Genomic DNA, 12,147 nt, shown 5'->3' on the forward strand with positions numbered 1-12,147 from the left:
AATAAAAAGTGAACAGACTCCGGAGGGGGTTTTATTTTATTTTCTTTTTATTTTCTTTTTATTTTATTAATAGAAATTAAGCCAACTCCAAAGGGGTTTATTATTGTTTTTTGTAACAGAAAGTGAAGTGACTACAAAGATTTTCTTAATAGGAAGAAAATTAATTCTAGATTTTGGCTCCTCCCTCCCCATGGCCCAATTAAAAAAAAAAAAAAAAAAAATTACAAAAAACCCAGAAAAGACCAGAACACATTAAAAAATTGCCATAGAAATAAAAAACTCACTTTAAATAAAATTTTAAAAGGATTCCCAAACCACTCAAAAATAAAAGATTTTTTAAAAAAAGTTAAAAAAATTCAAGGAAGAAAATCTCCAAACCATTCTGAAAATGAAAAAAAAAAGAAAAAAAAAAAAAAGGAAAAAAAAAAAGAGTTTAAAACAAAGTTCAGAAGACTTAAAAAATCAAGCAAGCTTTGAAAAAAACTTTAGAATATTTTTAAAAACCCTAAAAACCATCCCAAATCTCCAAAGCCTAAAAACCCCCTAAAAATCACGAAAGGGAAAAAATATAATCAAGAAGATAAAAAAAAAATCAAGATTTAAGAGACTTCAAAAATGTAAAAAACCCTCAAAAAGTAAAAAAACCTTCAAAGAATTAAAAAGAGAAAAAAAGGCAAAACCTTCAAAATACTAAAAAAAATCCAACCCAAACAGAAAACTGAAAAAATATATAACAAGGGGAAAAATTTAAAAGAGTTCAAAAAAATCAAAAATCTGGGAAGAAAATTTTAAAACTGCAAAAAACGAAGAAATCTCCAAATCTTTAAAAAAACAGGTTAAAGGAAAACCTAAAAGGTTCAAAAAATCTTTAAACAAAGCCAAAAAAGTCAGAAATTACTTAAAAAACCCTCAAAAAATAAAAAGAAATGAAAAATATTTAAAAAACTTGAAAAAGTAAAAAACCCTGAAAAACTCCCCCAAAATGTAAAATATTTGAAAAAAAATCCTGGAAAAAGTTTAAAAAAATTTGAAATATCGTAAAAAAAAGCTTCTAAAAAAGTAAAAATACTTCAAAACCTTTGAGAAACCCTCCAAAAGGTAAAAGAAATGGAAAATCATTATAAAAAATGGGAAAAATGAGTCAAACCTTTGAAAAACCCTCGGGAAAAAATAGGAAAAAAAATCGTTGTAAAATTAAAAGTTTAAATACTCTCCAAACCTCTGGAAAAAAGCACCAAACCGGTCAAACGCCTTTAAACCCCTCCCAATCCAGTGATTTTATGGAATACTTCGGTTCCGTCCCGGCCCCACCGCCTCGCCGGGCATAGCCGGCAGTATCCGCTAGGGGGCGCTGTGGGATCGCGGCTGACGGGGAGGGCGAGGCCAAGAGCGGCGCGCAGCGGTGGGGGGTGACGGGCTCTGCGGGGATGGTGACGGACCGGTTGGGCGCCCATACCGGCACTGTGCCAGCTCGTCCCCAACGCTGTCGCCTCTTCACCCTCCCCCCAGTAACCCGGTAGCAATGGTAGGCAAGCGGGGGGGGCATTAAAAAAAAAAAAAAAAAAAAAAAAAAAAAAAGCAAAAATCCTCCTCGCTCCCCTTAAGAACCCACAATGGGCGTGCCCTCCCGCAAGGCCCCCCCGCTCCGCTCAGCCATTGGCTGTCCATCCGGGCTGTCCGCGCCGCTGCCTGCGCGGAGGGGTAGAGCGGGTGCCGCGGCGGGCGGCGCCTCAGTCGGTGCGGGGCGGGCGGAGGCGGCGGGTGGGGAGCGAAGCGGCAGGAGGCGGCGGCGGAGCGTGATGGGCGCCTGACGCCCGGCCCGTCCCGCCGCCGAGGGACGATGGCGCAGCCCCGCGGCGGGCGGTGGCTGCTGGGTGTCCTGCTGGCCCTGTGCCGCCTCGCCGCGCCGCTCGCCAAGAGCCTGGAGCCGGTGTCGTGGAGCTCCGCGAACCCCAAGTACGTGCGGCGAGAGAAGGGGGGGGGTCGGGAGGGACGCGCCTCGCACCCCCCGCGGGGAAAAAGGCACCGAAACCTCGTTCTAAAAGCGAATTTAACGGAAACAGCGAGGTTTTTAAGGAAAAATCGCGCCTGGAGGCTGCGGGCAGCGGACGGAGCGAGCCCCGGCTGAGGACGGACCCGCGGCGTCGCGCTGCTTTTCGTACAAAAAAACCCCCCTCTTTTCCTTCCCCCCCCCACCCCGTTTTTAACTATGCTTTTACTTCTCTCAGCTTTTCCTCTCTTGAAATCCGTTTTTATTTTTTAAAACCACTTTTTGTTTCTTGATTTTTAATTTTTTTTTCCATTTTTCACACCTCTTTTTTTTTCTTTTTTTTTTTTTTCCCCGGATCGCCGCTTCTCTCCAGCGTTTGGATTTATTACCTTTATTGTTTTTATTATTATTATTATTATTATTATTATTATTATTGTTATTATGGGCTTTCTCATCTGAAATCAGCCTCGGAGGAAGGCGAGGGGATTCGTTCCGCCCCCACCTCGGGCTGGGTCCGAACAAAGCGGGCGGTGGGGCTGCTCCGCCTGTACAGGCACCTAAATTCTACAGATTTATATATTTTTATATAAATCTGTGGACGTGGACGCGGCTGCCGCGCATGAAGGGTCAGGAAGAGGAGGAGTTGGGGGGGTGTTTGGTCGCCCCTGTGCCAGGGCTGGTGGTCAGGATGGGTCGGTGGCCCTTGCTCGGCTTTATGTTGTACATCACAGAATGTTTATTTATCTTACCCCTTTCTCCCTTCAAAAAATTCCTGCTTTTAGCCTGCTTCGTTTTTTTTTTTTTCCCCACCACACTTCTCAAGGCAAAAAATAACCCAAAAATAATCCGGAGAGTTTTTAAGGGTTGGAAAGAACTGAAACAATTTGGACAACCTTCCTGCCTGGACACGTATTCCAACCAAATGTTTATTTCCTTGGTTTCTTGGTGGGGAAAAAGGAACTTTGCAGGCACACTTTGTGTGTCTCCAGCTTTGGAAGCGCCAAGACGGTGGCTCTGTCACTTCGTTCTCCTCGGTGTGTTTTTCCTTTCCTTTCTTTGGGAGTTGTGTCAGTTGGCTGGGAGCAGAGAGCCTTTTCCCTCGGGAATCGCCCGGCTGGGTTCGTGAGTTTGGCGAGGGGCAGGCAAACTGGTTCCATAAAATAGAGTTTTTATTTGGGAAAAGGCAGCTGGAGGTGGAGGCGGCTCCGGCTTGGTGGTGGAGGATGCCATGTCACCCCTTGTCCCTTCCTTGTCCTGGGTTTTCCTGAAGCTACTGAGGACTGGGAGGTTGGGATGAGGCCGTGGCCATCAGCTGGCACAGGGGTGACACTCTAGGACCCCACTGAGCCCTGGAGTGGTCGCCTTGGAGATGTCCCTCCCTGGTGGGGTGTCCATGGGGAGCTTGAGGGGTTCCTTGGTTTTTCCAAACTGGGAGCTTGGTGGTTTTCTGCTCCCGGTTTTTGATGCTCAGCAGTTTCTGCCTTTGGTTCACCCCTAGTTCAGAGCTCAGGTTGTCAGGATTCAGTTACCCCCCAGTTCAGATCTCAGTGGTTGCCCGCTTGTAATTCCCCCTGAATTCAGGGATTGGGGTTGTCCACCCTTGGTTTCTCCCAGTTCAGAGCTCGGAGTTTGTCTGCTTCCAGCTTTCTCCCAGTTCGGATCTCGTTGGTTGCCCACTCTCTGTTCTCCCCAAATTCAGATCTTAGTGTTTGTCTGCCCGCAGTTCTCCCCCAGTTTGGAGCCCGCTGCTTTTCCACCCCCAGTTCTCCCCCAGTTTGGAACTCGGTGGTTGCCCACTCCCCATTCTCTGGGAATTTGGAGTTTCGATATTGTCTGCGCTCAGTCGTCCACAAATTTGGAGCTCAGGGGTTGTCTGCCCTGGACACAGCTTTCTGGGAATGTGCCATCCTGCATGGGGCTGCTCCTGTGGGGTGCTCCCCCATGCATACAGGGACAGGAGAGAGTGAAAAGCGCCCGAAATGCTGCCGTTTCCACTAAGGAATGGCTCTGCCGGGACATGCACGGGCAAAACCCATGAAACTGTTTTGCCTTGGTGAGGACTTTTGGGGCCTGGCTATGATCCCACTCAGATCCCTCCAGTCTGTGGAGTGACCCCAGATCCTCATATCCAGGATCTGTCTTTGGGATCATCACTTCTTTCCTAGCTCCAAGCTTTTCTGGCTGTGTGGCATCGGGCAGAACCTCCTCAGAGCTGCTCCCAGGAAACTCAGTTGAGGAAACCAATCTGGGGATTGGTGTGCTGGGCAAAGTCCAGCTCCAGCTGGAGGAAAGCTCATGCTCTTGGTTGAATTGGGATTATGTTCCAGATAGATCCTTTGCCACTTGGGCTTCCAAGCCCCATCCTGGGGCAATGCCGAGGCTGTGCCAGCCCCCATCCCACTCTGCTGAGCTTTAACTCTTGTTTTTAGAGTAAAGAGGGCTAAAGCCCTTAAAAATAACATGGCTAAGTGGAATTTTCCAATGGATCCGAGGAGCAAGCGTGGCGCTCCGGCCCAGGCGGCCTCGGCACGATTGCTGTAAATAAGGAAAATATTTTCCTGCCCTTTCTGGGCAGCTGGGAACTGTGGGCTCCAGCTCCACCAGCGGGTCTGGGGCTCCTGGTTAACAGAGGAATGCTGATAACACATCTGATAGATGGAATGATTTCCTAATCGAGTTAAGTCTGGCTTAAGCTGTGTGCTGGGTTGGGAAGGTTGGCTTCTGGATGTGTGTCCCAAAGCCAGTGTTGAAATCGTCACCCACTTCCCACTGTGAGGATACTGGGTCTTGAAAAGGAAAAAAAAACACTCCTAGGAATGGTTTTGTTGGAAAAAGTGATAATTGTCTCAAACCTGTGCTTGGGATGAGCTCACCCTCTGGGTGAGCTTTCCCTGGGATGCCTGCAGAGCTCTTTCGAAGGGGGCTTGGAGAGGCAATATGGCTTTAATTTATTCCATCGTGTCCAAGGGGGGCTTTGGGGAAAGTGCTTCTGGGATTTACTCGTCCCCTTTCCTGTGCAGCTGGGGGGCAGTGGGAGCGTGCTCTCCTTGGACAGCCAGGAATTGCCGGAGGAATTCTGGCTAAATCTTTTCTCAGCTCCCTTGGCTGTAATTTGGGAGAAATATTGACCCTGGTGGGCTCCTGTACCGACCATTAAAGGGAAGCATTCCTAATAAAATATGGTTTGGAAAATTCATTTCAGGCTGGAATTCGCCTCCCCAGAAAGTATTTTAATAAGGAGGTGGGGGAAATGGGACACATCATCCACGCGGCTCCAGAGAATGGCTCCTTTCGCCTCTGCCTTTCCCTCTTCCCCTTCCAGAAAGTTTTGCTCAGCTCTGAACTTGTTAAAAACCAAATAAATGCATTTATTTAAGGAAAAAAAAAAAGGTGAGGGAAAGAGGAAAAAAAACCCCAGACAAAAGTCTAATCCTTCGTGGTATTTTTATTCTGCCTTTAATGACATGACAGTGTCCGATGGAATTCCGTAAGCGGTGGGGTTGAAGCCTGGCAGATCTTTGCCTCTTTTAATGCCATTTTACGAGGGACAAAGTGCTTGTGGGAAGGCTGTTTCCGAGGGGAAAGGCTGGCCTGGAGCTCTGGAGCAAGGGGCTCGCACTTGTCGAAGCAGATGGAATGGAATTACGGGAGCCATGAGCGCAGGAGGCGCTTCACGGTGTCAAGATTTGGGAAACAGGAGAAACTCACTGCTTATTTTTAATTGAAAGTAATTTCTGGCTTGTAGATAATCCCCCTTCCTGAGGCTGAGAGGTGGGGAAAGACTTTAAACTGAAAAGATGGGAAGTTTAGGTTGGTTATTGGGAAGAAATTCCTGGTTGTGGGGATGGGGAGGCCCTGGCACAGGGTGCACACAGAAGCTGTGGCTGCCCCATCCCTGAAAGTATCCGAGGCCAGGTTGGACGGGGCTTAGAGCAACCTGGGACAGTGGAAGGTGTCCTTGACCATGGCAACTGAACGGGCTTTAGGTTCCCCTCCCAACCTAAACCATTCCAGGATTTATGATTCTGTGTTCCCATCAAGAATCCCATGGCTCCCATGTGCACCTTGGCCTTTCCAGGGCTTTGCTTCATCTCCAAAAGCTGTCTTGGGCAAAGCAAGCCTGGATAGCCTATTTTCCATTTGGAGTTTCTCTTTGAATGGGGGAGACCCTTTGCTGGGTTCCAGGCCTTTGGGAGCCCTTCCAGCTCCTTCTCCCCACAAAGCAGAACCCCCCGTGCCCAGCCCATGTTTCACTAGAGGCGTTTTCTCTCTCCCTGTGCCGGGGGAAAGGAGCACCCAGGGCTCCTTGCGGGTCGTTTGGGAATGACTTCGTTAACTTAAATTTAAAAAAAAGGGGAAGGCAGGGCTGCGGCTCTTGCAGTAGCCGGGTAAATACCGCTGGATTCCATAAAATGGATTTAACTGCTTCCTTTAAAAGAAAAAAAGAGCCGTGATGGGGTGGCTGATTGATTGTAAAAGGAGCCGGAGCTTTCTCCGGAGCAAAACAGCTGCTGCAGCTCCTTGGATCTGCCTGGCAGTGAGGCTGGATGGGGCTTCCATGGGGCGTCCATGCCATTTCTGACGGAGAAGGGCTGGCAGGGGTTGGTGGGGGCTGCTTCCCTGCACTGCACCTGAGCCCCTGTGACTCCTTGGGGTCTAAGCTGTTCCCTTGAACCCTCATCCCAAACAGGCTGGATGTGGCAGGGTGGGATGTGCCTGTGCCCTTGGTGATGTGGCTAGGTGGGCTGGGGGTCCTTCTGAGAAGCTTCACGAGGTGTTTACGGGTCCCCCCAAACAGCTTCACGGGGGGCCCCGAGGTCCCCCCAAGCCCTGTCCATTTTAGGAATCACGGGGTTCGCAAAGAGCCAGAGTGCATGAGCAGCCCCTCGCATGATGTCCGTCAGGAGCTGTTTGGATTGTCCCATGTAAACCAGAGGCTTAGCAGTGGGGATGATCCCTTGTTTCCATGTCGGATTTGAGTGTCCCAGTTCCCCCCCGGCTTTTCCATAGCTTTGTGCTCGCTGCCCCTGTGGCAGGGCACTCTCTCCTCATCACAGCGGTGCCTGTGCCACGGAGAAGACTGTCTGCCCAGAGAGCGCTGGACTCCGGTGGGAAAACATCTTGGAGCGATCAGTAGCACATGCTACTTGGAGTCTGGCAGCTGGAATAGGGTGGGGAGAAACAAAGCTGATTCCGTTCTGTCTCTAATTAATGATTGCTGGGATCGGAGAGCAGGAGCAGGACTCACTCGGCGCTATCGCAGCGTCACATCTGGGCAGGAATGCGCAGCCTGGCTGCGGGGCTTTTGTTGTGCAGGGCTGAGGGAGAGCCCAGCTCCTTGCTGCTGTTTCCCCATGTTTTTCCACTTCCTATCACCTGCTCTGGGTCGGGTAGCGTGGCAGATACCCCTGCTCCGGAGAGCAGGAGGGATGGTGGTGGTGGTCCTCCTGCTCATGGAGAGTGTTGGTGCACTCCTGGCATCCTTCTGGAGGGGTTTTCTTGCCCCTCGTGCGTGGTCTCTTGCTTGATCACCAGCTCATGGCTGTGCCGGAGGTTCAGGGTCCCATCTGTGGTTGGAACCCTGCTGATCTGCTCAGGGCTGTACTCAGCCTCTGGATTCCATGTCCGGTTGAAGCATCAGAGCTCAGCTCATGGCTGTGCCAGAGCCTTGAGATTCTGTCTCTGGTTGGAGCAGTGGTGCTCAAGGAGTCTCAGGATCTCACCTCTGGTTGGAGTCCCAATGCCCTGCTCATGGCTGAGCTTTGGAATCTTGGCACTCCTGGCTCCCCCAGCCTGTCCAGGCTCAGTCCCAGAGGAGTCTGACAAGCTGGGCTAAATGTCCTACTCTGTGAGGGTGGGTTTGTGCACACTGGGGTTTTCCTGGCCCTTGCCCTTCCATGGAGCAGGTTCTGCTAGAGCTTGAGCAGAGGCTGCGGGCGATCCCCAGAGCCCTTTTGGGCCTCCAGTCCCTTCTCCCTGGAGGATGAGGGGACTGGTCTGGGGGGTTCCTCATGGTGTTACAGTGAGCAGTGGCTTCTCTGTGAGCTCTCCCTGCCGGAGCCCCCAGGCGGGATCCGAGAGCCGGCTCAGGTGCCGGCGTGGCAGTGCCGCCCCGGCCGAGCTGAGCTGAGCCGAGCAGCTGCACTTCAAAAATGCCAGCTATTTATAACCCTGGCTCGGCTGCTCGGGAATAACCTTTTCCTACCCGCAGCCGGCCCTTCCCAGGTGGACTGTTTGCCCTTTCTGAGGCCATGGGACTCAGCTTTTCCAGGGGAGCTGTGTAAGGGCAGAGCCGAGGGTTTGGTTGGTGTCCAGCCATGAGCTCTCCTCCGGGTTTTTCAAAGGCTCTGTCCCTCTGTGGTGCTGTGCCTGCAGAGAGATCCACGTGTGCCATGTCTGAAGGGGCTGGGCTGTGGTGAGAAGCTTGGAGTCACTTGATTTTATGTGGATTGGGTCTTGCTGGTCCCAGGGCTGGGATACTTTGGAGACACCACACAAGCTGTCCCATCTCCTTCTGTCCCAGCACCTTCTGGCCAGAGTTTGGGAAGTTCAAAGCCCTGGAGTGGGTGCCCTCCCTAGCTGGGGATCCTGGTGGGTTTTGGTGGCACCCAGGCCTGCATCACTGCTGGTGATAGGACAGGAACATCCCGCTTTCCAGCAATCCCTTTCCTTGCCCCTGGCATCCTGCCAGGATGAGGCCAGCCCTGTGTACCAGCTGCCCTGCCTGGCTTTTGCCATCCTGCTTCTTCTGAGTAGGTACTTATGGAAAAGCAAAATGCCTTTTCATGGCTTATGAGCTATAAACCCCCTTACACCACTCCCATTGATCCCAGAGTATGTCCATGTTTTCCTGCTCATTAGGCTGGGAAGTGTCTGCGGTTGCTCAGGAGGGGCTGAGGCTCGGCGCCGTCTCCTCTTTGCCACCGATTTTTTGCTTTTAATGGAATTCTGAAATGTGGGAGCACAGCCTGGTGTGCGGGTTGGCAGGCAGGGTGGGTAGCCTCGGGATGTGGAAGGATGCAGGGATGTGCTGGTGCTGGGCTCCGTGCTCTTTGTCTGGGCTTGCTGTAGTATCGCAGCCAAACGCGAGAGGGAGGGACACAGCCCCCTGCTCCCACTGGGATTCCAAGGGGCAAATCCTCAGTGCAGTTTGGAAGGGGAATGGGCACAAAGGCACTCGCCCATTAAGGCAGGGTGGCCGGTGTTGCTGTGCGGGGGGTCGGGCAGCTCCTGGTGCTGGCAGGGATGCCAGCGTGCCCTGCCTGCGGCCGGCCGGGAGCATATGGAAAGGATCTGGGTGTAATATCCCGGGCTGCTCCGCGGCTTTGCTGAAGAGGCCACTTCAGCAGGGGACGCGGCGTGGTTAGTCCTCCCAGCTGACACATCCCAGGCCTTCCTCCGACTTGAAAGAGCTTGAGTTCGCCTTTGAATCTGAGGATTTATAGCCCTTTTAGGCCTCTCCAATAAAAGCACGGCTCCCTCCTCAGACAGAGCCCACCGTCTCCCTCCTCTGGGCTCATTATCCTGGGGATTTGTGTTGCTTGCTCTCGCTCTGTTGTTCGCTACTGCTGTTTTCTTCAGATGTGTGGCCGAGAACTTCAGAGCAGAAAAGCCGAGCTGGAGTGGCTGCGGGGCCCGGCCCTGCTCCAGGTTGGAGCAAGCATGGATCCACATCCAGTGCTGCTCCCAGAGGAGAACCCTTATCTGCTGCTGATGCCCTGCAGTTGGGGAGAAGCAGTTCTTCTTTGTTCTGTGTGTTCCCTCAAGGATTGTGAGCAAACCAGGATGAGCTCCTGTAGCATGGAGAGCTTCAACGAGTGCCTGCTCCATGTGTCCATCCCATCTTCCTCATCCTGGCACATGTGGACACCCTCAGCCCCACAAATTTCTGCTTTCTAGAGGCCCCTCTAGCCTCAAACTGTTTAAAGGGAGGCTTAGGAAAGAGGCCAGAGAAACGACATAATAATTATTGTATTACAAATTGTTTCCTTTAATGGGCCCTGTCGGATCGCTCAGTCTGCTAAACACATTGTGCCCTCCCCCAGCCCCTTCCCACTGCTCCAGCCTCCCCTCGAAACCCCAGCCTGCCTGAAAATTCCTCCTGGTGATGAGCTGGGTTGGTGGGATGAGGGATGGGGCTGCCTCCACCTGCTCCCTTGGTTCTCCACTTGTGAGGGGAGATGGGGTAGCTCCGCTTCTGAGTGGGGATCCTCTCCCTGCAGGTCCCTGCCCATTCTCCATGCTGCAGAGTTTTTTACTGCCCTGGATGTTGCATATTCCAAGGGCTTCTGGCTGGTGGCACCCCCAGCTGATTTTCAGGGCATATGGACATTGACTCAAAAACCTCTTGCTGTGCAAGGGGCTCCCTTCCTCCTGTTCTTTCCTGGCGTTCCTGTGTGTGCTGGCAGAGGCTCCCAGGCAGCTTTTTGGCAGCTCCCAGCCCCGAGGGCTGAAGGGTGTAAGGAGAGGAGCCACCAGCGGCTCTGTGAATTTTTTCGTTGCCCCCCAAAGAATGAACGTGTTGGAATAAGGCAGCAGGTTACGTTTCTTCAAGGCCAGGCAGCAAATATGTTTTAAATTTGGCAGCCAGCAGCGGAGAACGGGTGGGAGAAATTTTCCAGGTATTGCGTTACACTTTCCCCTGAAAGGGCTCTGCTTTGGGGCTGGGGATTAAAGGGAGGAGGGGGACCCCCTCTCTTTCACATACTCGCAGCCCTGCTCTGAGGGTGCTGGGACTGGGATGCCGTCCCTGGGTGCTGCCTATCCTGGGTGATGCCCGCCCCGGGTGATGCCCATCCCGGCTGAGTCAGGCCCTGCTCAGGGCAGAGCTGTGCTGCGGGGGATGATCAGGATTAATTTTTGGGCTTCCTCCCTCTGGGTGCGATGGGAAATTTCCAGCGTGCTCTGGGCACCGCCCCAGCCTGCTGGGCTCTGCGTGGCCCCCCTCCCCTCCTCTCCTGTCCTCCTGTGATGTCTTTAATAAATGCTTTATGCAAGAACAGACCTGGGATCCACTGCCAGCACGGACCTGGGGCTTGGCCAATTAGTCAATTATTTCAAAAGAAGAAATTAAAAAAAAAAAAAGAAGATGAAATGTTATTTTTGTAAGGGAAGGTCTGGCCCATGGCTCAGCCAGCAGCCCCTCTACTGTGGGAAGAGCTGGGGTGTGGGAAGATGGGGGAGCTCTGCACAGCCCCTCTCTCAGTGATCACAGTCACTGAATTCCCCATATCCTTCTTGTGTGCCCCCGTGTCACCAGGATAGGGAGCTGCCCCACACCAAGCAAGGGAGGGAGTCTTGGCAGCTGCCTGTGCCCCCTGCACCAGGCTGACCCTCCCGGCCTATCCCTTGTTCCTGGGCAGCCAGGTGGGTGGTCTGTGAGTGTCCATTCCTGCCGGAGCTGGCACTAGTGCATCCCATTGTTCCCAGCTTCCTTCGCAGCATGTGAGGAGGAGGAGGAGATGCATCCCCAGGAGGTGGGAAGGGCTGTCCCAGCGCCACTGGGGATGCACAGCCCCCTTCCCTCTCCCTGGGCCAAGGAGGCCTCGCTGGATTGGGGTTTTAGGAAGGTGCTTGGAGGTGTGAAGGGCTGGAGGCAGCTGGAATTTCCCCTTCAGCTGTGTTTGGGCTTAAGATACATATTATTCTTCTTTCATGGAAATTTTGCAAGGCTGAGGTCTGGCCAGTTTGTGCCCGCCTTTCCCTGTGCCCCCCTTCCCCTGCCCCCCATTAGCAGTGCCTCGACTCAGCTAATTACTGAAATAATTGAGGCAGCAACATCCTGGCAAAGCAGTGGAGGGAGGGGAAAGGCAAGGAAGGTCCCTTGTGCTTTCTGGACCCCCAGCCCTCTCCCACCATTCCGTCCTTTGCAGCTTCATGCCTGCTGCTCATTTAATGGCAGTAGAAGAGCTTTTTCCTATTTTCCTTCTTTTTTTTTTACTTCTTTGAGCTACAGGAAGACTTGCAGGGAATAGGAGAAGGTGGAAAGCCTGTTCGTATTGTCTTGGCTTGGCATTCCCTAACTGCAGTGAGTGGTTGTGGGGTGCAGGGATGGGGGATAGTCTCACAGGTGTCCATTCCCAGGAGCAGCTCCCGATCCTGGTGAAGTTTAATGCGTGATTCTGCTTTTGATCTCTGCCCTGACTCGGTGAGTGCTG

At 52.0% G+C, this 12,147-nt stretch overlaps 1 protein-coding gene across 1 annotated transcript in view; it reads left to right on the plus strand.

Annotated features, from left to right (window-relative positions):
* The first annotated feature begins 1,707 nt into the window (after positions 1–1,707).
* EFNB1 (ephrin B1) overlaps positions 1,708–12,147 on the plus strand; it is a 45,160-nt gene continuing 34,720 nt past the window's right edge. The window contains exon 1 of the mRNA XM_063422275.1: positions 1,708–1,956. Within this exon, the coding sequence (XP_063278345.1) occupies positions 1,841–1,956 (116 nt within the window). The 5' untranslated portion in view covers positions 1,708–1,840. The remainder of the gene's footprint in view (positions 1,957–12,147) is intronic.

The sequence above is a fragment of the Prinia subflava genome, chromosome Z (assembly GCF_021018805.1).
Source record: "Prinia subflava isolate CZ2003 ecotype Zambia chromosome Z, Cam_Psub_1.2, whole genome shotgun sequence".
Taxonomy (NCBI): Eukaryota; Metazoa; Chordata; class Aves; order Passeriformes; family Cisticolidae; genus Prinia; species Prinia subflava.